General features: G+C 43.6%; 2 protein-coding genes across 4 annotated transcripts; both read left to right on the forward strand.

Moving 5' to 3' along the window:
- On the forward strand, positions 1–8,699 carry LOC137854235 (pantetheinase-like). Of its 2 annotated transcripts, XR_011095036.1 has the most exons (10): positions 1–376; positions 469–599; positions 1,873–2,065; positions 2,584–2,875; positions 4,129–4,502; positions 5,106–5,276; positions 5,721–5,797; positions 6,612–6,730; positions 8,332–8,353; positions 8,560–8,699. XR_011095036.1 is itself a non-coding variant. In XM_068677402.1 (7 exons), exons 1-7 carry the CDS (start codon positions 164–166, stop codon positions 5,838–5,840), a joined length of 1,494 nt encoding a protein of 497 aa, XP_068533503.1. In that variant the 5' UTR covers positions 8–163; the 3' UTR covers positions 5,841–6,037. The 2 variants fall into 2 exon arrangements, 1 of the variants encoding a protein (XP_068533503.1); XM_068677402.1 differs by lacking the exons at positions 6,612–6,730; positions 8,332–8,353; positions 8,560–8,699 and having other exon boundaries at positions 8–376; positions 5,721–6,037.
- On the forward strand, positions 8,560–24,140 carry LOC137854236 (pantetheinase-like). Of its 2 annotated transcripts, none has more exons than XM_068677405.1 (8): positions 8,560–8,699; positions 11,997–12,238; positions 12,345–12,475; positions 14,113–14,305; positions 18,942–19,233; positions 20,407–20,780; positions 23,219–23,389; positions 23,644–24,140. In XM_068677405.1, the coding sequence occupies exons 2-8, from the start codon at positions 12,026–12,028 to the stop codon at positions 23,740–23,742; spliced, it is 1,473 nt and encodes a 490-aa protein (XP_068533506.1). In that variant the 5' UTR covers positions 8,560–8,699; positions 11,997–12,025; the 3' UTR covers positions 23,743–24,140. The 2 variants fall into 2 exon arrangements, with proteins under 2 accessions (XP_068533506.1, XP_068533504.1); XM_068677403.1 differs by having other exon boundaries at positions 8,571–8,711.
- Positions 24,141–25,390: the final 1,250 nt, after the last annotated feature.

The following is a 25,390-nucleotide window of genomic DNA, read 5'->3' on the forward strand; positions in this document are numbered from 1 at the left end:
CGGCCTTTGATGTTTGAGTCTTTAGGGACACCGTGATTGCATCGCATGGTGTCAGCTTTCTGTCGCTCCGGGGAATTCCCAGATTTCTGCAAGACTTTCCCTATTAAAGTCCCCTGGTTTTGCTCCCCCTGTCCTCCTCTTGGGTGACTTCCAGACTTCAGGTATGGGGTTTTTGAGAGCTCGTGCCTCTGCTGTGGTTTTGGTGCTGTCTGCTCTTGAGGCCTGGGCCCTGGACAGCTACATTGCAGCCGTCTATGAGCACAGTGTGCTCTTGTCAGAGGACACTGAAAAACCTACTTCGCCCGAGGAGGCTTTGATGCTGATGGACAGAAACATGGATGTTTTGGAAGTGGCCATCAAAGAAGCAGCCAGACAGGTATTATGACCTAGAGACATGGCTTTGTTAAATGTTCATCATTGATACGGGGGGGGAGGGAAACGTTCTTTGTTTTTGTATGTTGGTACTAGGGTGCCCACATCGTTGTGACTCCTGAAGATGGCATTTATGGCTGGGTGTTCACAAGGGAGACGGTATACCCTTATCTTGAAGATATTCCAGACCCACAGGTGGACTGGATTCCATGTGCTGATCCTGAAAGGTATTGTCTCTGCTGTGTGAGGGGGAATGGTCTGGTGGGAAAAACAGCTGCGTTTAGCAGTGCTAATGGTCCAGGACATTTACAATTATACACAACTGCTGTGCGAGGAAGGCAGGTTAGACGTTGTATAGTTGCCATCAGTAGCTTCAGACAGCTTCCTTGCAGATTTTACTATTTCATAATGCATTCCATGCATGCTGTAGAACGTTTTTGTGATTCTATGTTTGAGATTTAGGAACATTACAAATATTTGTGAATAAAATAACTGCTACTATTCAAAGCTTATTCTGCACTATTTTAGATTTATATTTTTTTAATCTTGACCCTAAGTGAACAAGAAGTATGACGTGGTGGCCTTTTTATTCTGTTAACGTATTTTATTTCCATCAAATTAAAGCATAATCAGTTCTTCTTAACATCACACCATTGTAAAGGGGAGGAAGGCAAAGTTTTATTTTCCTTAATAAATCACACCATTTTTTGAGACTTACAAGGAGCAACTGAGGGAATTGGGATTGTTTAGTCTGGAGAAGAGTAGGCTGAGGGGAGACCTCATCGCTCTCTACAACTACCTGAAAGGAGTTTACAATGTGGATGGTGACACTCTTGAACATGAGGAAACAGCCTCAGATTCCAGCAGGGGAGGTTTAGACTGGTCATTAGGAAGAATTTCTCCACAGAGTGGGTGCTTAGGCATTGGATCAGGCTGCCCAGGGAAGTGGTGGCCCCCCCATCCCTGGTGGTATTTAAGAGATGTGCAGACATGGCACTGAGGGACTTGGTTTAATGATGGGACTCAGTAGATGTCCTGGATGATCTAAAAGTTTTTTTTCCAACCTGGATGGCTTCATGATTCTGTGATACGGTGAAAGGTATTGGAACGCAATGCAGAAGAAACAAATCCTGAGCAATGTCAAGATGGCAACTGAATCAAGAACTGGAGCAGAATGCTGAGATTAGCCCGTATGTCGCTGTCACATCAGTGCTCTGCTGCACAACAGCAGCAGAAGGGAGAATTAGAGGGTGCAAAGATTTGCTTTCACTGTGAGGAAACTGCTGTGTTCCTCAGTTTTTTGATGTGAGATGAAGCCAGAGTTTCAGCATCCTAAATTTTGAAACAAAAACACTGTGTCCTGTTTAATAACAGAAAACAACTATATTGTATTAGGAGTACCTTACTTAAACCTACTGTTGTGATCTGTAGCCTTATTTTTGGCGTTTATACCAATTCACTGGTTTTGACGCCTTATTTCCTTCCTTCCCTGCTGCTTAGATTTGCTCCTTCACCAGTGCAGAAAAGATTGAGCTGCCTGGCAAGGAATAACTCCATCTATGTGGTTGCAAATATGGGAGACAAGAAGCCGTGTAATTCCAGTGACCCAAGGTGCCCAGCTGATGGTCACTACCAGTACAATACCAACGTTGTCTTTGATTCAGAAGGGAAACTGGTGGCTCGTTATCACAAGGTAAGACAATTCTACAAAGTTTAGGAAGCATATGATCCATGGGCGATTAAAGATTTGGAACAAAGGCTACTTCCCAGGCTTATGTGTATTTGTACATAGAGTCGTTATTTAGCGGGTTTCACATGGTGAGTAAAAGTCACTGCCTTAAGATACCTTCACTCCTGCTATTCTGAAATCAATAGCAAGTAATTAAATGAAATTAAACTCAGACCTCTGTTTTTACTGTTTCTCAGTAGGAAGTGACACATGAAATATTAAAACTTAAACATCCTAAATTCTTGCTAACTAAATACAAATCCCCTTCGCTGGTGTAAATCAGAACCACAAATATTTGTGCTTAACTACTCTTACAATGGTAAGAATTCTTCTAAAAATTAAGTAGTAACATGTCCACAAAATATATTCTCCATTATTTGTATTTAAGTGAATAAGTATTGTAATGAATATTATTCTGAATCAAATAATTTGATTTCTAATGTTTTGTTTTTGTTTTCTCATTTCTTTCTTTCCACAAACAGTATAACCTTTTTGTGACAGAGAAACAATTTAATTATCCCAAGTATCCAGAATTTGTGACTTTCAATACATCCTTTGGATATTTCGGCATTTTTACTTGTGCAGACATACTCTTTCATGACCCAGCTGTGGTCCTGGCAAGCAGATTTCAGGTTGACACAATTCTATTCCCAACTGCTTGGGTTAATACTCTTCCACTTCTGTCGGCTGTCCAGTTTCACTCAGCATGGGCTATGGGAATGGGTGTCAACTTTCTTTCGGCAAATACACGTAACTCCACTTTAGATATGACAGGTAATGTGATATTGGTCTAATTGACCGTGTTCATGTGGATAACATTATATTTATTATATCTACATAGTCCATTTGACCTGGGCTGAAATACCCATAAGCTTTAGGCATGCATGTGCATGTCAACAAGATTATCACAGAATCATTGAATGGCTCGGGTTGGAAGAGACCTTAAAGATCATCTAGTTCAAACCCCCCTGCCAGGGGCAGGGACGCCACCCACGAGATCAGGTTGTGCAGGGCCTCATCTAACCTGGTCTTGAACACATCCAGGGATGGGGAATCCACAACCTCTCTGGACAATTTGTGCCAGTGCCTCACTGCCTTCTGAGTGGATTAGGACAATAGAACTTGTACAGATAAAGAGGAAATCAAAATATGATATGTAAGAGCTCAGAAATGTTTTAAGATAGCTGGAACACCTTTAGTTTGTTAAATGCTCAGTTCTGAGATTTAACGCGTGTGATTCTACATCTTCTGACCCAGACCTTGGTGTTTATCTGTGTTTTGTTAGTGCGAACGGCCAAACTCTTTTCCTCCACTAGGTGGAAGCCTAGTGCTGAGAAATGTTCTTGTAAGTCTTGCAAATATTGCTTCTGGACTGGTGATCTTGTGAAGTTTTCAATGTATAGTTTTACTGAACAGATGGTAGAAGTCAAGCGCAAATTTAATGCTAGTTGTTAATTCTAACAAGTGAGAGAAATATGCTGGTGTTGCTGAAAAGCATCTTCGAACTTTGCTTTCCAAATGAAAGCAAATATGGGCCATTACTGTTGTCAGTCATTGATGATCCTAAGATAGATCATTCGTATTCTTTATGGATAGGTTTTATTCTGAGATTTAAAGATGCACCTGTGTAAATAACTTGCATAGAAGTGTGACTTTTGGTGATTTCTTTTCCTTACAGGATTGTTTTGAATTGACAGTGTTACAATTCACTTTAATCAGAAATACTGATTTCTGATGAAATGATTTCCTCTCTTCACAGGGAATATGTATTTTCAACCTCTTAAATCCTGTATAACAACATAGTGTACTAATCTTGTCATTTACAAGAAACATCAGAGTTTGGTCTACATTCTGCTGATTGCAAAAAGCATTAGATCAGGATTGTAGTGTATGAAGGCTTAATTTAGTTTCAGAAGAGTCTGGTAAACATTAGAATAAAATCTGGCACATGTTCGGTTAGTGAAGACTGCTTCCTTGTACCATAAACACTTGCTTTCAGATTGCTTCCTGGTTTTGTGTGTTTGCAGGGAGTGGTATTTATGCCCCAGATGGTCCAAGAACATATTATTATAATACTGAAACAGAAAATGGTCACCTACTTGTGAAAGAGCTGAGTTCACATCCACGTCGGTCTCCTGGCTATCCTTCTGCCGTTAACTGGAAGTTGTATGCCAGCAGTATCAAATGGCTTCCATCAAATGACCATTATTTCAGTGGTGTCATTTATCATGATCTCTTCTCTTTCACTGAACTCACTGAACCTGAGGGAAATCGTGCTATTTGCCAGAAGGACCTCTGTTGCCACCTGAGTTACAAGATGACAGAGAAGCAGAAAGATGACATTTATGTTCTAGGTGCCTTTGATGGACTACATGTTGTTGAAGGAGAGTATTATCTGCAGGTAAAGGTTTTCTACTCTTATTTGGACAGGCTAGAATGTTCTTTTTGCTGCCATTTTGCATTTGTGCCATATTTGATTGAGGTGGTTCAGAAGGAAGCATTTTTATGCCCCTCTCAAAACATTTGTTTTCTTCATGAGGTATTTTGACTTTGTTACTGATGTTGATCCTGCCTTTCTGTGTATATTATAAATTATGAAAATCCAGACTGAGTTGTCTCCTATGCTCTAACACTTCAAGGTTTCCATATATGTGTACAAAAGGGAGAGAAGATGTAAGAGATCTCAGTGTCTTCATAGGGATGCTCATGTCACAAAAGAGAGACGTGGATTTTGCCATTGTGCTGATGTTATTCTCTAATGTGCAATTATCTGACAAAATGAAGAAACTAAATTACAGATATAACCTTTGCATCCAAATGGCTTGTCAGTTGTCAGGTTCTTTTAAGTTTTGCAGTTAGACTTTTTGTTAATATTATATCTTGTCTGCTTCTTTCTAATTAACTGTAATTTTAATCATAATATCAATCAAAATATTAAAAATCCAGCTCTTGATTTTTTGAAAGCTTACTGGTACTTTGATTTTTCTATATCCTCTCACCACAGGTATGCACACTGCTCAAGTGTAGGAGCACAGACCTGAGCACGTGTGGACAGCCGGTGGAGACTGCACAGACCAAGTTTGACATGTTCTCCCTCAGCGGCACGTTTGGCACTAACTATGTCTTTCCAGAGGTCTTGTATAGTGGAGTGCAGCTGGCCCCTGGGGAATTTGAGGTACTAAGATACCATTGGGAGTTATCAGCCCTGTAAAACAAATAGTTAAAAAGCCACTGTGAGACATGGAAGCAACTTGGGAGATATCACTGTCCTCAGTTTCAGTAATTGGCCTGAGTACAGCAACTCCATTTCACAATTCTCTTATCACTTGAACAAATAACTGGAACTCTTATGGGCTGTCAGGAAATTCCCAGATCCGCCCATATTTACCCCCAGTTCTCCTAGAGTAAAATCTTTCCCAAGACAGAATTGGAATGGCCTCAAACACGGTAGCTCCATGTAAAAGACTCATATATGCCTTGCTTTGTCTTATTTCTAAGACTTCTCTCAACTTTTTTCTAAGACTTCTCTCAACAATCATCAATGAATGTTACTTTGTGCTTGTCATACAATAATATTACTTTGTTTATGTTCCCGTTTACTGTACTTTTCCATAACTAGGTACTAAGTGATGGACGTGTGATAAGCCGGACTGGTACATCTGAGCCAGTTTTGAGTATAACGCTCTTCGGGAGATGGTATGAAAAGGACCCCCCACACACAGAGCGAGCTTCACCATGATTTCACTGCAGATGCTTTAAGATCTTGTCTGCTTGTTTCTAATTAATCATAATATTAGTTAATCGTAACATTAATGTTAATGCTAATACACATAATTGTAATGGCGTTCTGTTTCTCAGGTTGCACTAACAATATAGCCATTGCACATTGATTTGTTTACTTAATTTCGCAACAAAAATAAATTACTCTGCTAGACAGTTCTGTATCTGTTTTTATACGATAGCTTTGGATTGTCATAGGCTTGACCTTTATCCCACTGGGAACAAGAGACATAGAAAATAAAGTCCACTGGCTTTAGTGGTATGGGATACAGACCCATAGTAAAGAGGATTTTGAACTGTTCAGGACACTGGTAGGGAGGGTCCCTTGTGAGTCAGTCCTGAAGGGCAAAGGGGTCCAGGAAGGCTGGATGCTCCTCAAGAAGGAAGTCTTCAAGGCGCATGAGATGGCTGTCCTCATGTGCTGTAAGATGAGCTGGTGGGGAAGAAGACTGACAAGACTGAACGGGGAGAGTACAAGGAAGTTGCTAGCATGTGCAGGGACAAAATCAGGAAGGCTAAAGCCAGACATGGGCTCAACCTACCACTGTTTTTACAAATATATTATTATTATATTATTATTATACAAAAAACGTTTTTACAAATATATTAACAGTAAGAGGAGGGCCAAGGTGAATCTCTATCCCTCACTGGATGCAGTGGGGAACATGACTACTGAGGATAAGGAAAAGGCTGAGGTTCTTAATGCCATCTTTACATCTGTCTTTAATAGTCAGACCACTTATCCTTGGGGTACTCAGCCTCCTGACCTGTCTGCAGTGGGGAGTAAAACAAACCCCCCATGATTCATGTGGAAATAGAGACCTGCTGCTCCACCTGGACTGTCACAAGCCCATGGGGCCAGATGGGATCCACCTGAGGGTGCTGAAAGAGATGTGACTTCTGGGCCGCTTTCCAGCATCTATCAGCAGTCATAATCAATTGGAGAGGTCCCAGATGACTGGAGACTTACCAATGTGACGCCCATCTATAAGAAGGGTCGTAAGGAGGACCTGGGAAAATACAAGCCTGTAAGCCTGACCTCAGTGCTGGAGATGGTTGTGGAACAGATCATCTTGACTGCAATCACACAGCGTGTGCAAGACAACCTGGGGAGCAGACCCAGCAAGCAGGGGTTCATGAAAGGCAAGTCCTGCCTGACTAACCTCATCTCTGTCTATGAACAGGTAACCCACCGGGTGGATGAGGGAAAGCCTGTTGACGCAGCCTACCTAGACTTCAGCAAGGCCTTTGACATGGTTTCCCACAGTATTCTCCTGGAGAAGCTGGCAGCCTGTGGCTTGGACAGGTACACTCTGCTGGGTTAAAAAGTGGCTGGATGGCAGGGCCCAGAGAGTGGTGGTGAACGGAGTGAAATCCAGCTGGCGACCAGTGGTGTTCCCCAGGGGTCTGTGTTGGGGCCCATCCTCTTTAATATCTTTATTGGTGACTTGGATGAGGGAATCGAGTGCACCCCAAGTAAGTTTGCAGATGACACCAAGCTGGGGGGAAGCGTTAATCTGCTGGAGGCTAGGAAGGCCCTGCAGAGGGACCTGGACAGATTGGGTTGATGGGCAGAGGCCAATGGGATGAAGTTCATCATGGCTAAGTGCCGGGTCCTTCACTTTGGTCACAACAACCCCATGCAGTGCTTAGTGGGTGATATTGGTGGTAGGGGGGATGGTTGGACCAGATGACCATGGAGGTCTTTTCCAACCTTGATGATTCTATGATTTTTAATCAGAAGTCAGTTCCAGAACTGATCATTCAGCTCCAACTCTGAATACACCCTGTTCTAAACCAGAGAAAATTAACAGAAACTTTGGGGTCAGAAGGTTGAAATTTGAAGTTATCATTTACTTTCAAAAAGAAAATAAGCCTCTTAAAAATGCAGCTTCAAATCAGATAGTCAGCTCAGCACACACGGTAATATGTCAGCATGCCGTGCCCTAAGTTGCAATTGAAGAAGGCTACTTGACCTTCGTGACCACAGTTTTACAGTGTGGCACATTTCCATTCCACATAACTATTGATAACTGTGTCACCTTTTTCAAGCAGTCAGGTGGATCCATATCAAAAATTCTCAAAACGAGCAGTTTCACAGGGGCACACCTGTCTCCCAGCTGAAATGGTTGCTGATGCTGATGTGAGGAGAGTCAAAAGTGTAAGCAGGTGCTGGCTAATAGCCTGAATGGACTGAATACACTTGTGTGTGCCAAGTGAGTGTGTTGGATTTTTTTGTGTGGTATTTGGCTGATTTCTATGTGAGGTTAATTCCGTTGTTTGTTTTGCAGGTTTGTTTTGAAATAAAATCATTCACATTTAATCTGACCAAAGTCATAGAATAATTAAATTATAAATAAATATACTTGCAGGGTGTGAAATACTTTGAACAAAATGAACACTGTAAAAACAAGATTTTTTACAGTCTGTAGATCCATTAAATTGTAACCCTATGTAATGGATACAACGGAGGTAATGGAAAACACTTTACTTGTCGTGGAAAAAAAGTACTCTGTCTCTGCATGTGTGTGTACACCCCTGGACACAGTGTCCTTTTACAGCCAAGCAGCACAGCACTGTGCTGGGCTAAAACAGGAGAGGGGGCTGATCTCAGCCTGGCCACCTGACCTGGCTGCTCTGCCAGGGTTGTGTGGTTTCAGGTGTGTCCCTTCACACAGGTTTTTCCATGCAAAGATTAGCACATGAGGAGTCATTTTCCAGGCAGCTTCTCTCAGCACAAGGAGCAGGACCACGATCTGAAGATGGACTGCCTCTTTGGCTAAGCTGACAGCACCGAATTGCACCCTGTGTCACCAAAGTAAGTCCTCAGGTAACCGCTGTCCTCACATGGTAGCAGGGAAGGAGGAGAGTGGGCTGGGAGAATGGAGGTGTGAAAAACAGAGGGAGATCTAAGATAAACATCCTCTCACAGTGCCCGTAGTTGTGTATAGCCTGGACTGCTGTAGTTTCGCAGGGGGTTGACTCAGTGGATATGTAGGTGATTTATTTATTTTTAACCCGGGTTAGTTCCTTGGCGCTGGGTGAGCTCCCAGTTCTGCAGGCAGCCAGCGGTGGTGCCTGCTGGCCCAGTCCCAGACACCCAACGTTGCTGTAGAAACCCCGTTCTGGCAGGCCGACTTCAGCTGCGTGCCTCTATGCCTGCCTGGCTGCAGTAGTCACCCTTCCAGGCTGAATCTTTTCGTAGCTCTCCTTAAACACAGCAGAGTTTACCACTTCCTCCTTCAGACTTATGGCTCACTGCAGTTAACGAGGCCCATACAGGTTTCATTTGTTTAGAAAATCAGAGCAACAACAACAACAACAAAGTCTCCCAAGCTACATTACTTCAATTACCACTAACATCTCCACTGCACCCTTTTAAATGCTCATATTTAAGGCTCACAAATGTGCCTTGTGTCTTATCTACCAATGCACGTAGAGAAATACTTAATGGTGAATGTTAGTAGGTGCAAGTTGATGTTCTTAATACTTGAAATACTTGAAGCCATTGGTCAGCACTGCTCTTGCAGGGAACTCTGGTGCTTGCATTCACCCACAACATCTGATATTCTGTGATTCTATGATTTCTGCTCCTCTTAGGAGATGGTTCTGCAATGGTAGCAGGACATAAGCAGGCAGTCTGCTCTGCTTCGTACTATTCAGGAAACCTTTTCTAAATGAGAATGCTGCAACTATTAGAATGTCAAAAAAAAAAAAAGGAAAATGACATAAAAAACACATTGGAACTGAAGTCAAAGATTAAAAATGAAGACTGCTTTGATCAATAAACAGAATGATCCCAGGGTGAGGAAGGGTGAGCCGAGGAGCAGGAATGCTGTAGTGCGGGGTAAACTGCCCTGACCTCTGCTTCAGGCATGTGGTGCCAGACAGTGAGGCACGTGGATAACGGGCTGGCTGGTGGCTTACCTGCCTGATTTCAGGGGCAAACATTCCCTCCAGGTGCATATTTGCTGGTGACAGGCTATTGGAAACACGTACAGCTAAAGAGAAGCAACTGGGAGAGCCTCTGGGATAAATGCGAGGGACAGGTCTGTTGCTGTCACATTAGGTACATGACATTTAAGTGCAGTGAGATGATAATGTAATGACACCGGTCTAAAGAAACTCTGGGATGCAAGCTGCAGATAATGGCACCTAGCACAGGAAATGAGGAATGTGATGACACTTGAATAAAGCAAACAGTTCTTAAGGTCTTCAGTTTTGCCACGACAGCTCCAGAGGTGGTGGTGGTTTTTATAAATACATAAACACAAAAAGGAGGACTAAGGAGAATCTCTGTCCTTTACTGGATACGGGAGGAAACTTAGTGACAAGAAATGAGGAAAAGGATGAAGTGCTTAATGCCTTCTATGCCTCAGTCTTCAGTAGCAAAAACAGTTGTTCTCTGGATACCCTGTACCCTAAGCTGGTGGAAGGAGGTGGGGAGCAGGATGTGGCCCTCGTAATCCACAAGGAAATGGTTGGCAACCTGCTACAGCACTTAGATGTACGCAAGTTGATGGGGCTGGATGAGATCCACCCGAGGGTACTGAGAGAACTGGCGGAAGAACTGGCCAAGCTGCTTTCCATCAGTTATCAGCAGTCCTGGCTATCAGGGGAGGTCCCAGTTGACTGGCGGCTAGCAAATGTGACACCCATCTACAAGGGCCGGAGGGTAGGCCTGGGAAACTATAGGCCTGTCAGTCTGACTTTGGTGCTGGGGAGGCTCATGGAACAGATTATCTGGAATGTCATCATGCGGCACTTGCAGGGCAACCAGGCAATCAGGCCCAGTCAGCATGGGTTTATGAAAGGCAAGTCCAGCTTGACGAGCCTGATCTCCTTCTATGACAAAATTACGTGCTTAGTGGGTGAGGGAAAGGCTGTGGATGTGGTCTACCTTCACTTCAGTAAGGCTTTTGACACCGTTTCCCACAGCATTCTCCTCGAAAAACTGTCTGCTCACGGTTTGGACTGGTGTACACTGTTGTGCCCTACACTTGGGGCACAACATCCCCAATCAGCGATACAGGCTGGAAGATGAGTGATTAGAAAGCTGCCTGGCAGAGAAGGACCTGGGAGTATTGGTGGATTGGCTGAGTATGAGCCAGCGGTATGCTCAGGTGGCCAAGAAGGCCAACAGCATCCTGGCTTGTATAAGAAACAGTGTGACCAGCAGGGCTAGGGAAGTGATCGTCCCCCTGTACTTGGCTCTGGTGAGGCTGCACCTCAAGTACTGTGTTCAGTTTTGGGCCCGTCACTACAAGATGGACATCGAGGTGCTCGAGCGAGTCCAGAGGACAACGAAGCTGGTGAGGGGTCTGGAGAACAAGTTTTACAAGGAGCGGCTGAGGGAGCTGGGCTTGTTTAGGCTGGAGAAGAGGAGGCTCAGGGGCGACCTTATCACACTCTACAGATACCTTAAAGGAGGCTGTAGCGAGGTGGGGGTTGGTCAATTCTCTCATGTGCCTGGTGACAGGACGAGTGGGAATGGGCTAAAGTTGTGCCAGGGGAGGTTTAGGTTGGATATTAGGAAGAACTTCTTTACCGAAAGGGTTGTTAGGCATTGGAATGGGCTGCCCAGGGAAGTGGTGGAGTCACCATCCCTGGAGGTCTTTAAAAGACGTTTAGATGTAGAGCTTAGGGATATGGTTTAGAGGAGGGCTTGCTAGTGTTAGGTCAGAGGTTGGACTAGGTGATCTTGGAGGTCTCTTCCAACCTAGATGATCCTATGCCTCTGTATCCACTTTTACTTGGGTGTCAGAGTTGAGCAAAAGTGTGTTACAATCAATGACAGAAAAAGTACAACAGCAAAAATTGGGCTGTTCTTTTCAAGTAGTGTTTAATAATATACTTTCATATTGGCATTATTACTCTTGGCATTAGCCACAGTTCTGTGACTGCCTGTGTGCTCTGCCAACTCTTCAGTCTGAGTTGCGACATCCTCACCTTCTGATGTTGTGATGTCCTACTTTTCTGTATGTAACAAGAGACATTTGATTACAAGGTAATGCTTTAACTGGCCAGTACTTCCTCCCTCCCTTATTTAAGCTAAACTTTGACCCTTCTTTCTTTTCTGTGTATGCTTCCTTTTCGCCACTTGTCTGTGACTCAGAGCATTCAAACAATTGCCAGGCAGCAGCCATGGTCCCTCCTCGGCCTGTAGTGCACGCTGCAGTGTTTGCCCTGGCAGCCCTGCAGGCCCTGGCCTCAGACACCTTCATCGCGGCTGTGTACGAGCACGCCGTCATCCTGCCACGTGCCGCTCAAGAGACAGTTTCTCCTGAAGATGCTTTGGCCCTGATGAACAAGAACATGGACATCTTGGAAGGAGCCATCAAGGAAGCAGCCCAGCAGGTACGAGATGTATCCCGAGTGGTGTTAATCGTGTGTTCTCCTCCCGCTGACACCCCTCCCCAGGGATGCATTGATGGAGACTTCTTAACAGAGCCTCTTCTGCCAGGGCGCGCACATCATTGTGACTCCTGAGGATGGCATTTATGGCTGGGTTTTCACAAGAGAAGCCATCTACCCGTACCTGGAGGACATTCCTGATCCAGAGGTGAACTGGATTCCCTGCACTGATCCCACAAGGTGATTCCTTCTGCAGCTGTTTGTCTGGTTTTAAGCTGGTGTCCCGTGGAGTTGTGAGCTGTTCCTAAAAAATGCCTAGGAACTGCTAATGCTTTTGACATCAGGCAAGTTTCAGTTATAGTTGCATATCATATGAAGGTAAATCACAACCTAAGATTGACAAGGGAAACCTGTTAAAAATATTTTAATTCAAAAAGAATTAGAGTTTAAAGACACTTTAAAGAGGTATTAAAAATATACTGAATTGGAGATTGGAGTTGCTAAATGTAGACAAAACCTTTTTTTTTTTTTTCCATTTGGAAAAGCTTTGATTCCAGAATATGCTGCTTCTTGTTGATTTTCATTTTTTCCACGTTGTTTTGAATGGAACTAATTGGAAATTTTTAATGCTAGTTTTTGATTTGTTTTGTTGGTATGTTTATAAATGCTGCATTCATATAAAAGCACACATACTGTTCTTGTGAAGAGCTGAAAACTGGTTTCTGAAAAGCTAGTAACAGAGGTGATGAGGTCACTAGTCAAAGTCAAAATATGCAAGTGATACAAACACAGAAAGTTTTAATCTTATTTTTCACGATTACAGTAAGGTAAAGTCCTAATTGCTAGACTCTCTTTGCTCTAGAACATGATATGTCACTCAAGTGTCATGTTCTAGCAGGACTGTGGTAACATGAAGTTGCACACTGGACTTTAGGCTCATACAGTATGCAGTAAGTGCTCAGTCACAGAACTACAAACATGGTCTGGCTTTTGCAATGCAGCTTTCTTCACCTGCTCAAAGATGAAATGCTAGAACCATGGTGTGACATCTGTAATAAGATTCCTCAATGGTCCCAAGAGGAAGACTCACAATGGAGAATGTGTGCTGGGAGAAGTGCAAGATGCGCAGCTTTTTACTGAGACATAAATTAACTAAAATATAAAGAGTCTTTCTCAGTAAGTGAGGTGTGGGGGGTAGCAACACGTCTAAGCATGTCTTTATTCCAGTTCATCAGTTAGGTTTTGTGAAGGTGATGTCTGTATCTTTCCACTGTCCTAAATCAGGTTTTTCATCAGCAGCCTTGTGCGTAATGCCTGCCATCACATTCTGGCATGCCCTATTCCTTAGTGCTCCCTACATAACTGGCATAACAGTCCTTCTGCATGGTCCATCTCATGTATGACCTTTCACAAAACAACGGTGATGAGCATGCCCTCCCCCAGCCCCAGGATTATCTACTCTCTGTAGACCCCATTCTGGGTGCCCAGTGCACTGGTAGGCAATCCAGCAATAGCATTTCCCTCTGGACACCAATGGGAAGGCTTCAAGGCTTCAGGACCTGCCCCAGGGCACAGAAAGCAACCCACAGGAGTACTGCAGCCACCCTATGTATGCCTGCCCTGATGTGAGTGCAGAATCAGGGATGCTGTCAGCATGCCTTCAGTGATCCAGTGATGGGCACCGTGGTCAGTACATCTTTTCTTATTTTATTTTATTTTATTTTATTTTATTTTATTTTATTTTATTTTATTTTATTTTATTTTATTTTATTTTATTTTATTTTTATTTTTATTTTTATTTTTATTTTATTATTTATTTTATTTTATTTTATTTTATTTATTTTATTTTATTTTTCTCCTGGTCTAAAACACATTAGATTTGCTCCAACACCAGTGCTGGAACGACTCAGCTGCATGGCCAGGAATAACTCCATCTATGTGGTTGCAAACATCGGGGACAAGAAGTCGTGCAATTCCAGTGATCCCAGCTGCCCCAGTGACGGTCGCTACCAGTACAACACCAATGTTGTCTTTGACTCAGAAGGGAAACTGGTGGCTCGTTACCACAAGGTAAGAAGTGGTCATGGAAGCCATTTTTTTCACATCTTCCAAAATGTCTCCATTAGGCAAGACAATTTAATGCCAGTAATTGCTCTATGGCAAATGCCTCCCTCGTATAGGTTTTTGCTATAATTTAAAATAATCTCTGTTCCTGTGAAGTATTGACACTAAATTTGTATTTGTAAGTTTCTAAAAGCAGACTAGAATGAAAACAGTTTTTCTGATTGCTCTGGTCTAATGTTAGTTGGTTGACTGCCTCAGTTTAACTTTCTTTTACTGGAAATCCTGCTGCTTGAGCAACCCTAGTTCTATGTGCCAGCTTTTTACCAGAACACCCCTTCACGTTCCAGCATTTTAAAATGTTCACCTGCATCTCATTTTACATGAACAGTCTGATTTAAGGAAAACAGGCCCTTTCCTATCAATGTTTTTCTTACGATGTTTCAGCACAGCTTCTGGACAGCTTTTGCATAACAGGATTTGTGGAAATTGCTGGGAGCAAAAAGTGATGAGAGCACTGAAACTTTTACAACCAATGAAAGTATCTTTTTTTTTTTTTCTTTTTTTCTTTTTTTCCTTTTTAGTTTTATGTACCTCTTGGTGGTTTTATCCTGCTTGGCAGCCAAACTCCACCACAGTCCTTTTCATTGCCCAGTATTGGGCTTGGAGGCTTGAGATAGAAATAGATTTGATCAGAGCGCTGTAGAGGGAGCTAACAGTTATCATACTTAGTTAACAGTTTCTAGTCACAATGTTGGTGGAGTCCCATGGGAGGCGGTTCTGAAGGGCAGAGGGGTCCAGAAAGGCTGGGCGCTCTTTAAGAGGCAAATCCTAATGGCGCAGGAGCGGTCTATTCCCATGCGCCCAAAGATGAGCCAGCGGGGAAGAAGACCAGCCTGGCTCAACAGAGAATTGTGGCTTGAGATTAGGAGAAAAAAGAGGGTTTATAATCTTTGGAAAATTGGGCAGGCCACTAAGGAGGACTATAAGGATGTAGCGAGGCTGTGCAGGGACAAGATTAGGAAGGCCAAAGCTCGTCTGGAGCTCAATCTGGCTACTGCCGTTAAAGATAACAAAAAACGCTTTTATAAATACATCAACACAAAAAGGAGGACTAGGGAGAATCTCCATCCTTTACTGGATGCAGGGGGAAACTTAGTTACAAGAGATGAGGAAAAGGCGGAGGTGCTCAATGCCTTCTTTGCCTCAGTCTTTAGCAGCAAAACCGGTTGCTCTCTGGATACCCAGTACCCAGAACTGGTGGAAGGGGACGGGGAGCAGGATGTGGCCCTCACCATCCACGAAGAAATGGTTGGTGACCTGCTACGGCACTTGGATGTCCACAAATCGATGGGGCCGGATGGGATCCACCCAAGGGTACTGAGAGAACTGGCAGAGGAGCTGGCCAAGCCCCTATCCATCATTTATCAGCAGTCCTGGCTATCGGGGGAGGTCCCAGCTGACTGGCGGCTAGCAAATGTGACGCCCATCTACAAGAAGGGCCGGAGGGCAGACCCGGGGAACTACAGGCCGGTCAGTTTGACCTCAGTACCAGGGAAGCTCATGGAGCAGATCCTCTTGAGAGTCATCACGCGGCACTTGAAGGGCAAGCAGGCGATCAGGCCCAGCCAGCATGGGTTTATGGAAGGCAGGTCCTGCTTGACGAACCTGATCTCCTTCTACGACAAAGTGACGCGCTGGGTGGATGAGGGAAAGGCTGTGGATGTGGTCTACCTTGACTTCAGCAAGGCTTTTGACACCGCCTCCCACAGCATTCTCCTCAAGAAACTGGCTGCTCTTGGCTTGGACTGGCGCACGCTTCGTTGGGTTAGTAACTGGCTGGATAGCCGGGCCCAAAGAGTTGTGGTGAATGGAGCCAAGTCCAGTTGGAGGCCAGTCACTAGTGGCGTCCCCCAGGGCTCGGTGCTGGGGCCGGTCCTCTTTAACATCTTCATCAATGATCTGGATGACGGCATTGAGTGCACCCTCAGTAAGTTTGCAGATGACACCAAGCTAGGTGCGTGTGTCGATCTGCTCGAGGGTAGGAAGGCTCTGCAGGAGGATCTGGACAGGCTGCACCGATGGGCTAAGGTCAACTGCATGAAGTTCAACAAGGCCAAGTGCCGGGTCCTGCACCTGGGGCGCAATAACCCCAAGCAGAACTACAGGCTGGGAGAGGAATGGTTGGAGAGCTGCCAGGCAGAGAAGGACCTGGGAGTGATGGTGGACAGTCGGCTGAATATGAGCCAGCAGTGTGCTCTGGTGGCCAAGAAGGCCAACGGCATCCTGGCTTGTATCAGAAACACTGTGACCAGCAGGGCTAGGGAGGTGATCGTCCCCCTGTACTCGGCTCTGGTGAGGCCGCACCTCGAGTACTGTGTTCAGTTTTGGGCCCCTCGCTACAAGAAGGACATCGAGGTGCTTGAGCGGGTCCAAAGAAGGGCGACGAAGCTGGTGAGGGGCCTGGAGAGCAAGTCCTATGAGGAGCGGCTGAAGGAGCTGGGCTTGTTCAGCCTAGAGAAGAGGAGGCTCAGGGGTGACCTTATTGCTCTGTATAAGTACATTAAAGGAGGCTGTAGCGAGGTGGGGGTTGGCCTGTTCTCCCATGTGCCTGGTGACAGGACGAGGGGGAATGGGCTAAAGTTACGCCAGGGGAGTTTTAGGTTAGATGTTAGGAAGAATTTCTTTACTGAAAGGGTTGTGAGGCATTGGAACGGGCTGCCCAGGGAGGTGGTGGAGTCACCATCCCTGGAAGTCTTCAAAAGACGTTTAGATGTAGAGCTTAGGGATATGGTTTAGTGGGGACTGTTAGTGTTAGGTCAGAGGTTGGACTCGATGATCTTGAGGTCTCTTCCAACCTAGAAATTCTGTGATTCTGTGATTCTGTGATTCTGTTGTCTGGGTTGTTCTCAATATCTCTCTATGTGATCCTGTTTTATATGATCCATGACATGTTCTCCCTTTTATTGTATATCAAGCTGGAGAATTTGTTAAAGGCTGTGTTTGGTTTTGTCAGCTCGCTGTGCGGTAAAGCACTGGCCTTAAGCCTAATCTGGAGAGAAAATACGATGGAAAAGGCTCAAGGGTTGAGATAAAGACAGGGAGATTGCCCAGCAATTATTGTCATGGGCAAAACAGACTCATCGCAGGAAGATTAATATAATGTATTGCCTATCACTAGAGGCCTAGAACACCGAGAAATTAAAAGCAAAATAAAACCACCTTCCCCGCCCCAAACAACCCCTTCTATGCCCTCCCTTCTGAGCGGTGCAGGGGAATGGAGAACAGGGTCTGTGGTTATTCCCTGACGCTTCATCTCTGCTGCTCCCTCACGGTCCCTCCCTGCCCCTGCTCCACGTGGGGTCCCTCCCATGGATGCCGTCCTTCCCAAACTGAGCCTGTGGGGGCTGCCCACAGGCAGCAGCTCTTCAAGCACTGCTCCACCAGGGTCCTCTCCACAGGCTGCAGGGGAACTTCCTGCACCTCCTGCCCTCCTTCTGCACCGACCTTGGGGTCTGCAGGGCTGGTTCTCCCACACTTTCTCACTCCCTCTCCTAGCTGCAGTTTTACAGCAGTTTTTCTCTTTCTTCAGTCTTCTCTCTCAGAGGCTCAACCAGCATTGCTCCCTGGCTCGGCTCTGGCCAGCAGCAGGTCCCTTTGGAGCTGGCTGGAGCTGGCTCTGACCTGACACAGGGCAGCTGCTGGGCTCTGCTCACAGAGGCCACCCCTGCAGCCCCCTGCTACCAAGCACTCACCATGTAAACCCAAGGCAACCTACTTGAAAGGGTCATCAAAGTTGTTTGGGGTTCATATACCAGATATATCACACTGACGTGGCTAGACTGAAGTCAGTTGTTTATTTAATGCACTTTGGACCTAGTATTCTACCTAGTTCTCTATGGGTGATGCCAAGATACTTGCATGCTCACAAACTAGATGAGCCTAATGCTGAGGCTGGTCCCCCATGTGCCAACCAGGCATGGCACAAGTGCCAAGTGCCAAGTTCAGTAACCCTGAACCCACTTTCTGGCTTGGATACATACGTTTATTGCCTAGGCTGCCTGTATATTAAAGGACTCTTTTAGTTAAGGGGAACCCAAAGGAAGAATGGAAATGTTACAAAGCAGGGAGCATCACAGACTTGGGTTCTTCTGTCAGCTGTGACAATTTACCTCCTCTTCATCACCACCACCTTTGTTTTCTTCTGTTTTGTGGTCACCTTTTGCTGTCTCATGCTTCCTTCCAGTACTGTTGTGTTGGTGCATTCTGTCCATGCATCTTCACATCAAAATTACCAACCCACCAGATGCTCTCTGCTCCTCTTCCATTATCATTTCTCTGCTATGTGCCTTTTGGATCACCAGGTTTTTAAAATTAGGTGGGGAAATGGGAAAGCTAATTTTTAAAGGAGCTGCAGGTATCTGACACAATAGACCAACAGATAGCCAGATGTTTTTCTAGCTAGGTGGCAGGACAATACGTGTCTTCCCATGTCAACTTTTTGGTCACTACAGTGATCATACATATGATGGCTTCCATCACAGGTTAAAAACCTGAAGTCATTCAGAACAGTTTTGCAGAATGACTCCAGGATATGGCAGTAGGTACCTTTAACTGGTTTCTGGTTTTATTCCTTCCCCTATAGTATAATCTCTTTATGTCAGAAGAACAGTTTAATTACCCTAAAGAGCCAGAAGCTGTCACCTTTGAGACACCCTTTGGGAAGTTTGGCATTTTCACTTGCTTCGACATCCTTTTCTGGGAGCCTGCTGTGGTGCTGGTGAGCAAGCTCCAGGTGGACACGGTGCTCTTTCCGACGGCCTGGATGAACGTCCTGCCCTTTCTGACTGCTGTGGAGTTTCACTCTGCCTGGGCAATGGGCATGAGAGTCAATTTCCTAGCTTCCAATACTCACAACACCATCATGTCCATGACAGGTAATTAATTTTAACTCTGTTTGAAAAATCATTATAACCAGGAATCTTTATCCCCTATTTTGCAAGGTCATTTTGCAGAGGACTATAATGTGTTTATCTGGAAGGTAAAGAGTTTAGCCAACAGATTTTAAACCTGGCAAACCCTGTCCCTACTGGTGCCATATATGGCATAGCAAAATTTCTGGTGTTATCTTTTCTCCTCCCTAGTTTCTTAGGAGTTTCCTTTTTTTTCTTTTAATGCCTCCAAACAAGTAGTAAGTTACTGCTGCTTCAACATGAGTAGAAACTTCTGAAACTTAAGCTCTTTTCCTTTAGACCTCCAAACCTGTTCTTAAATGCAGAACTGTGTTGTACACCCAATGCACGGCTCCATTTATTCTGGACAAATGAAATACTCATTTGTAGCTGTATTAAATACAGTTGTGGAAAAATGTTGAAATAATTTTTTCAGACCTACTGCAGTAACACTGCTAAGAAGTGTGCATTTTCTTTTAAAAGTTTGACACTGATTTTCTAGAGTTTAGCTTATGGGATAATATGTTTCAGCTAGACTGTGCCCTGAGATCACAATATTGGATTGGGGCTTCTCATTTGAAATGCTTAATAGGTTACTGCTTATTATCCATTTTGTGTAGCTGAAGGGCAGAGCTCTTTGACAGTAATGGGCATGGCAAATTTTCCTTGATTTTCATCCATCACTTGGCACTGGCCAGGTGTGAATTACCCAAGTGCGGAGTGTTTAGATGGTATAAACTGAGCTAGACAGCTATTATCTCATGCTGTGCCCATCAGGATGGGCTTGTGATACTTGCTTGTGTGGTGTTTTGGATGGTCTCAATCAGTAGTTAGTCCTCTTACATCAAATTGCCAAGAAAGAAGGAATTTTCAGACAACTCTGTTACAGGAGAAAAGAGAACTGGGGAGGTCATGAATACAATCATAAGGTAATACCATCTGCCTTTAGGCTATAGTGAGCAGACCTCATGTAGAGAAATAAACGCTACTCTTTGCCAAACCATGATCTCTATCTACTGAGTTAATAATAGTTGTCTTCGGTGAGAATAAAATTTCTACAATATTTATAAAAGACTGGATAAGCTAGCAATAATGACAATTAAAAGGACAATGTGAAGTGTTTGAACTATTTTGGACTGAAAATTGCATTCTCCTTAGGGAGCGGCATTTATGCACCAGATGGAGCCAGAGCCTATTACTACAATATGAAAACTGAGGACGGCCGTCTTCTCATTGCTGAACTAGATTCACACCCTCGCCTTTCTCCTGCCTCCCCTCCTGCTGTCAGCTGGAGTTCATATGCTTCAAGTGTAGAAAAATGCGTACCAGATGAACGTGACTTCAGTGGATTGATCTTCTATGACCAGTTCACTTTCACTGAGCTCACTAAGCCTGAGGGGAGTATCACCGTTTGCCAGAAAGACCTCCACTGTCACCTGAGCTACAAGATGGCAGAGAAACGAGAAGATGAAGTTTATGTGCTTGGTGCTTTTGATGGGCTTCATGTTGTTGAAGGACAATACTATCTGCAGGTAAAGATTCTTTGGGGGGTGGGGGGATGGTGGTTAGGAATTTTAGAAATTTTAGGAAGTTTCTTTACAGGGAGAAACCTTCAGCTCCTTGGGGCAGGAGGGGATAAGGACAATAATTTATTTCTTGTATGCTATGGTCCTGGTGTCCTATTAGTTAGCAATAGGAAGTAGTTGCTAAAATGTCCAAATATCCAAATGTGCCTTTAAATCCAAGAAACGCAGTGCAGAGATCTCTCAACCTCTTTTATGTTCCCAGAGGCCACACGCTATTTTTTAGACATACAGTATTGGCTAAACAGGGAGTTATGCTTTAGTCTTCTGTTTTAAGTATCTGCAGTAATGTTATGAATCTCTCCTTTAATCTTTATCAAATGGTTGCTGTTAAAAAAAATCACTTGATTATCTATCTTTATGAAATGCTCTGATAATTCAGATTCATGAAGAAGTTAATATTTTGTCATTTTTTTCAAATTATGGCTATGAATTTTACTGAAATGGCATATAACTTTTACTGGGAATGTCCACTCTTCCTCTTTTTCAATCAAATATGCGGGAAGACACTGAGTTGCATCCTAGATAATAGTTTGTTTAAAGCTGTATTTTTTGCCTTCATAATTAAATTATTGTGCCAGCAGATTAATTTATTTTTTTTTAGTTACTTTTCTCTGCCAGCAGGGCCTTTGCATACCAGCTGGCATAGACTCCAGGATATGTAGAGAGGTTTTAGCCAATGAACAGCTCAACTAATGCATCTAAGAAGATAGCTTGAATAAAATCAGTTCTTGGTGAGCTCACTTGGAAAATCTATTCCAGTGATTGTGAAAGCTGCCAGATGGTCTCTACCAGTACTGAGTATGATAGAGCAGATAGGAATTTCTACTTTGTTGTCGTTGTTTTAATATATTTTTTTAATTTCTTCAGAACACAATGAGAGAATTAGATTTTTTTATGTCTGCATATTTGCATTTCAATAAGAAAGCATATTTGCTGATGAATAATACTTTTGGTTGTTTGCAGCTATGCTTCTTCTGGCTTCCAACATCTGGCATGAGTAGACAAACAGTTCCATCACCTGGCAGCAAAGCCAGCCAGTGTTATTTGAATCTTCACAGAAGTGCTAGCCCTATTTCATATTTCATCTAAATATTTATCAGCTTTAAGACGGAGAATGCTTATGGTTAAACCATAAGGACAAAAGGAAAACATTACCATTCCTACTTTCCTTTATGTGCTGCAGCTGCTAATACAAAACTGTAACAGAGGATGCTGACTTCATTACATGGTCATCTATTACAGAGTCATGGAATGGTTGAGGTGGGAAGGGACCTCTGCTCAAGCAGAAGCACCTAGAGCCAGGTTGCACAGGACCCTATCATAGAAGCATAGAATATCCCAAGTTGTGAGGGACCCACAAAAATCATTGAGTTCAACTCCTGGCACCCAACACAACCACTCAAAAATCAGATCAGATGTCTAAGAGCGTTGTCCAAACACTTCTTGAACTCCAGCAGGCTCAGTGCCTGCACAGTACCTTCACCTGCACAGTATAGAAGTGCTTCCTGATGTTCCAGCAGAACCTCCTGTGTTCCAGCTTATGCCCATGGCTTCTTGTCCTGGCACTGGGCACCACTGAGAAGAGCCTGTCCTCATTCTCTTTGCACCTTCCCGTCAGATATTTGTAGACATTGGTAAGATTCCTCCTGAGCCTCCTCTTCTCCAGGCTAAATGGTTCTAACTCTCTCAGTCTTTCCTCACATGAGAGGTGCTCCAGTTCTTTGATCATTTTGGTAACCCTACATTGGACTCCTTCTAGTATGTCCAAGTGTCTCCTGTATAGGGGGTAAGGGAGGGGGCAGACAGAACTGGACACAGTATTGCAGGTAATTCAGTGTGATACTGCAGTATTCACCAGAAGTTGGATGGAGAACATGAAGTTCAGATTTCCCACAATAGACTAGACAATCTAATGAACTGTTATTAGCAACACGTACGCATACCAGTAAGAGGACTTGCGTGTATGGTAATCCAGTGCACACATGAGGAGGACTAGGTTTCATTTTCCTAAAATTTCCATTCACAAATTCATCTTAATAAGACTTGGAGAAAGGAATCTTCAAATAAGAACTGGCAACTAGAAGAATTAGTGGAAATGCCACTGGCCTGCAGGGATCAAATAAAGAACTCTGGTAGTGCTTACATCAGAAACAAAGGTTATTTCTAACTATTAAGGCAGTACAGGTCTGTAATACCCTCAGTCAGGTCAAGGGTGAAAAAGTGAGCTACAACTGACGTTTATGAAAGAGATTTTGATTTAAGATTATAAAAGAAATTAAGTGGCTGTCACCTACTCCAACACACACAAGGTTTAATGGCACAAGGCTTTCATATCAGAATATTTCTGTCTTGCTTAATATGTTGTCTTTTTGACTTCCCCGCAGATATGCACACTGCTCAAGTGTAAGAGCACAGACCTGAGCACATGTGGGCAGCCAGTGGAGACTGCGCAGACCAAGTTTGACATGTTCTCCCTCAGCGGCACGTTTGGCACTAACTATGTCTTTCCAGAGGTCTTGTACAGTGACGTGCAGCTGGCCCCTGGGGAATTTGAGGTAATGGGGCACTCCGGAACTGGTTCATGTTAGACTTTCTGTGGACTAGTAGTGGAATAACTACATCAAAACAGCCAAAGAGAACTTTTTCTTAGTGAATAATCAGACATATTTTATACTTTTCAGTGAAGTCACTAGTTGCCGTGATATGGTCTGATGTACCTTCTTCTTGTTTTCTTACATCTTTCTGAGCACTTAATTTGTTCGTAGTAGTATTTCTCTAATTATGTCTTTCTCTTATTTTTTCCAATCAGGTATTGAATGATGGGCGTTTGATAAGTAAGACAAAACCAACAAAACCAGTTGTCACTGTGACACTTTTTGGTCGGTGGTATGAAAAGGATCACCTATAACAAGACCCACAACGGACAGCCTTCCTGTGATGTTACCATAACTGAAGCTGTACACTAACAATCTCACGTCCGAATGAGATACTCTACAACAATAATCAGGATTGTTTCATTCTTCATGTTCAACAAACTTCTCAATGTGATTTGTTTAGAAAAAAATCAGCAACATTATTTTATTGCTACCATTTATTGAGAAGTAACTATTTCTATATTATAAGAATATTAATCTTTTATTAGTACAAAATAGCAGTTGTGTTTCTATCACTGTTTTCTGGAATTTTTATTTTTCTAGCCCTCAAATTCTGTATTTTGGGACAGAAGATAAATTCTTACTAAAATTGCATTGCATATTTTACAATTGCAGATTGCTGAGATCAGTAAATAAAACCCTGAAAGATGCAGTTCGTGACAGCTCCATGCAACAAAGCTCAGTAATGCTTTGTCTCTGATATGCAGCTCCTAATACTAATTACTTTACAAGTCTGTTCTTTTATCACAGTTACACAATTCTTTCTCCTGTTTGTGTTGTTTTGTGTTTGTTGTCTTTATGCCAAAGGTTAACATTGTGTGGCATGTAGCAGCACAGAACAGTGCATCATGGAGGCTAAGCTAGAACTCCAATCAAAGAGCCCACCCTGAGCCAAAATCTGTTGTCTCTTCTTGTACAGAACTGAAGATGAATCATCATTTTTCAGAAATCTCTCTTAAACCAAAACTTTAAACAGAAAACCCAAAATATTCCACTTGCCGGTTCTGAACAAGTTTGTCAAGACCTTCTGGTTGTACTGGATACAGTGCTGGAACTGTGTGTAGCCAGAAAAGAGGTCACTGAGTGACAGTGTATGTAGCAACTTCTTCCTCCTATCTTTTCTATTTCTCCCTTGTCATGTAACACCAACATATGTGAAATAAGCCTTACTGTTTGCTTCTTGATCATAATGATGGGTGGTGCTGCCCTGCAAGTGCATTAACTGTTGGGATTAGGGGGTTTAGATTTCTATTAGATACTAGCAACTCCTGGTGAGAAAGCACTATTCATGTCTTTGCTTCCTCATCTTCCCCAGTGACCAGGGGAAGCATATCCTCTTCCTTTAGCATATTGGTGTATAGAGATATGCATCTCTTTCTGTGGACTTTTAAAAGGGGTCATACACCCCTATAAGTCCCAATTCCACTTCCTTTTTCCCCACACAGGCACCATTTCTGGTCCCAGCACAGCACTCTCAAGGTCTTCAGTTCCTCGTACTTTGGTTACAAAGTTGACAAGAAGATAGAAATGCAAATCCTATCTGGACTCCAGCACTAGTTATCACTGCTGGGCACCATATGACCTTTCTGCTTTCAAAGACAAATAAATAGTTGTGACACAATACAATAGCATGAACTTGTTCATCAAAATCCCAAATCTTCCTAACCCTATACCATGTACTCTATACCATGCTCTGACTCATGGAAGCTCAACATCAGTGCTGCTAGAGCCACGCTCTCTCAAAACCTTCTTTGCTGTTTCTGTCAGTTGTTGCCTGCCCCCAGACAGATCTCAATTTAGCAAGGGTTTATTCAGTCTGATCCTCTTCCCAGGTATACAGACTCAGTGCAGACACTCCTCGTCCCCCAGGAACCTGGCGGGTCATGACGCAACTTGCCTGAG

Source organism: Anas acuta, chromosome 3 (assembly GCF_963932015.1).
Source record: "Anas acuta chromosome 3, bAnaAcu1.1, whole genome shotgun sequence".
Lineage (NCBI taxonomy): Eukaryota > Metazoa > Chordata > Aves > Anseriformes > Anatidae > Anas > Anas acuta.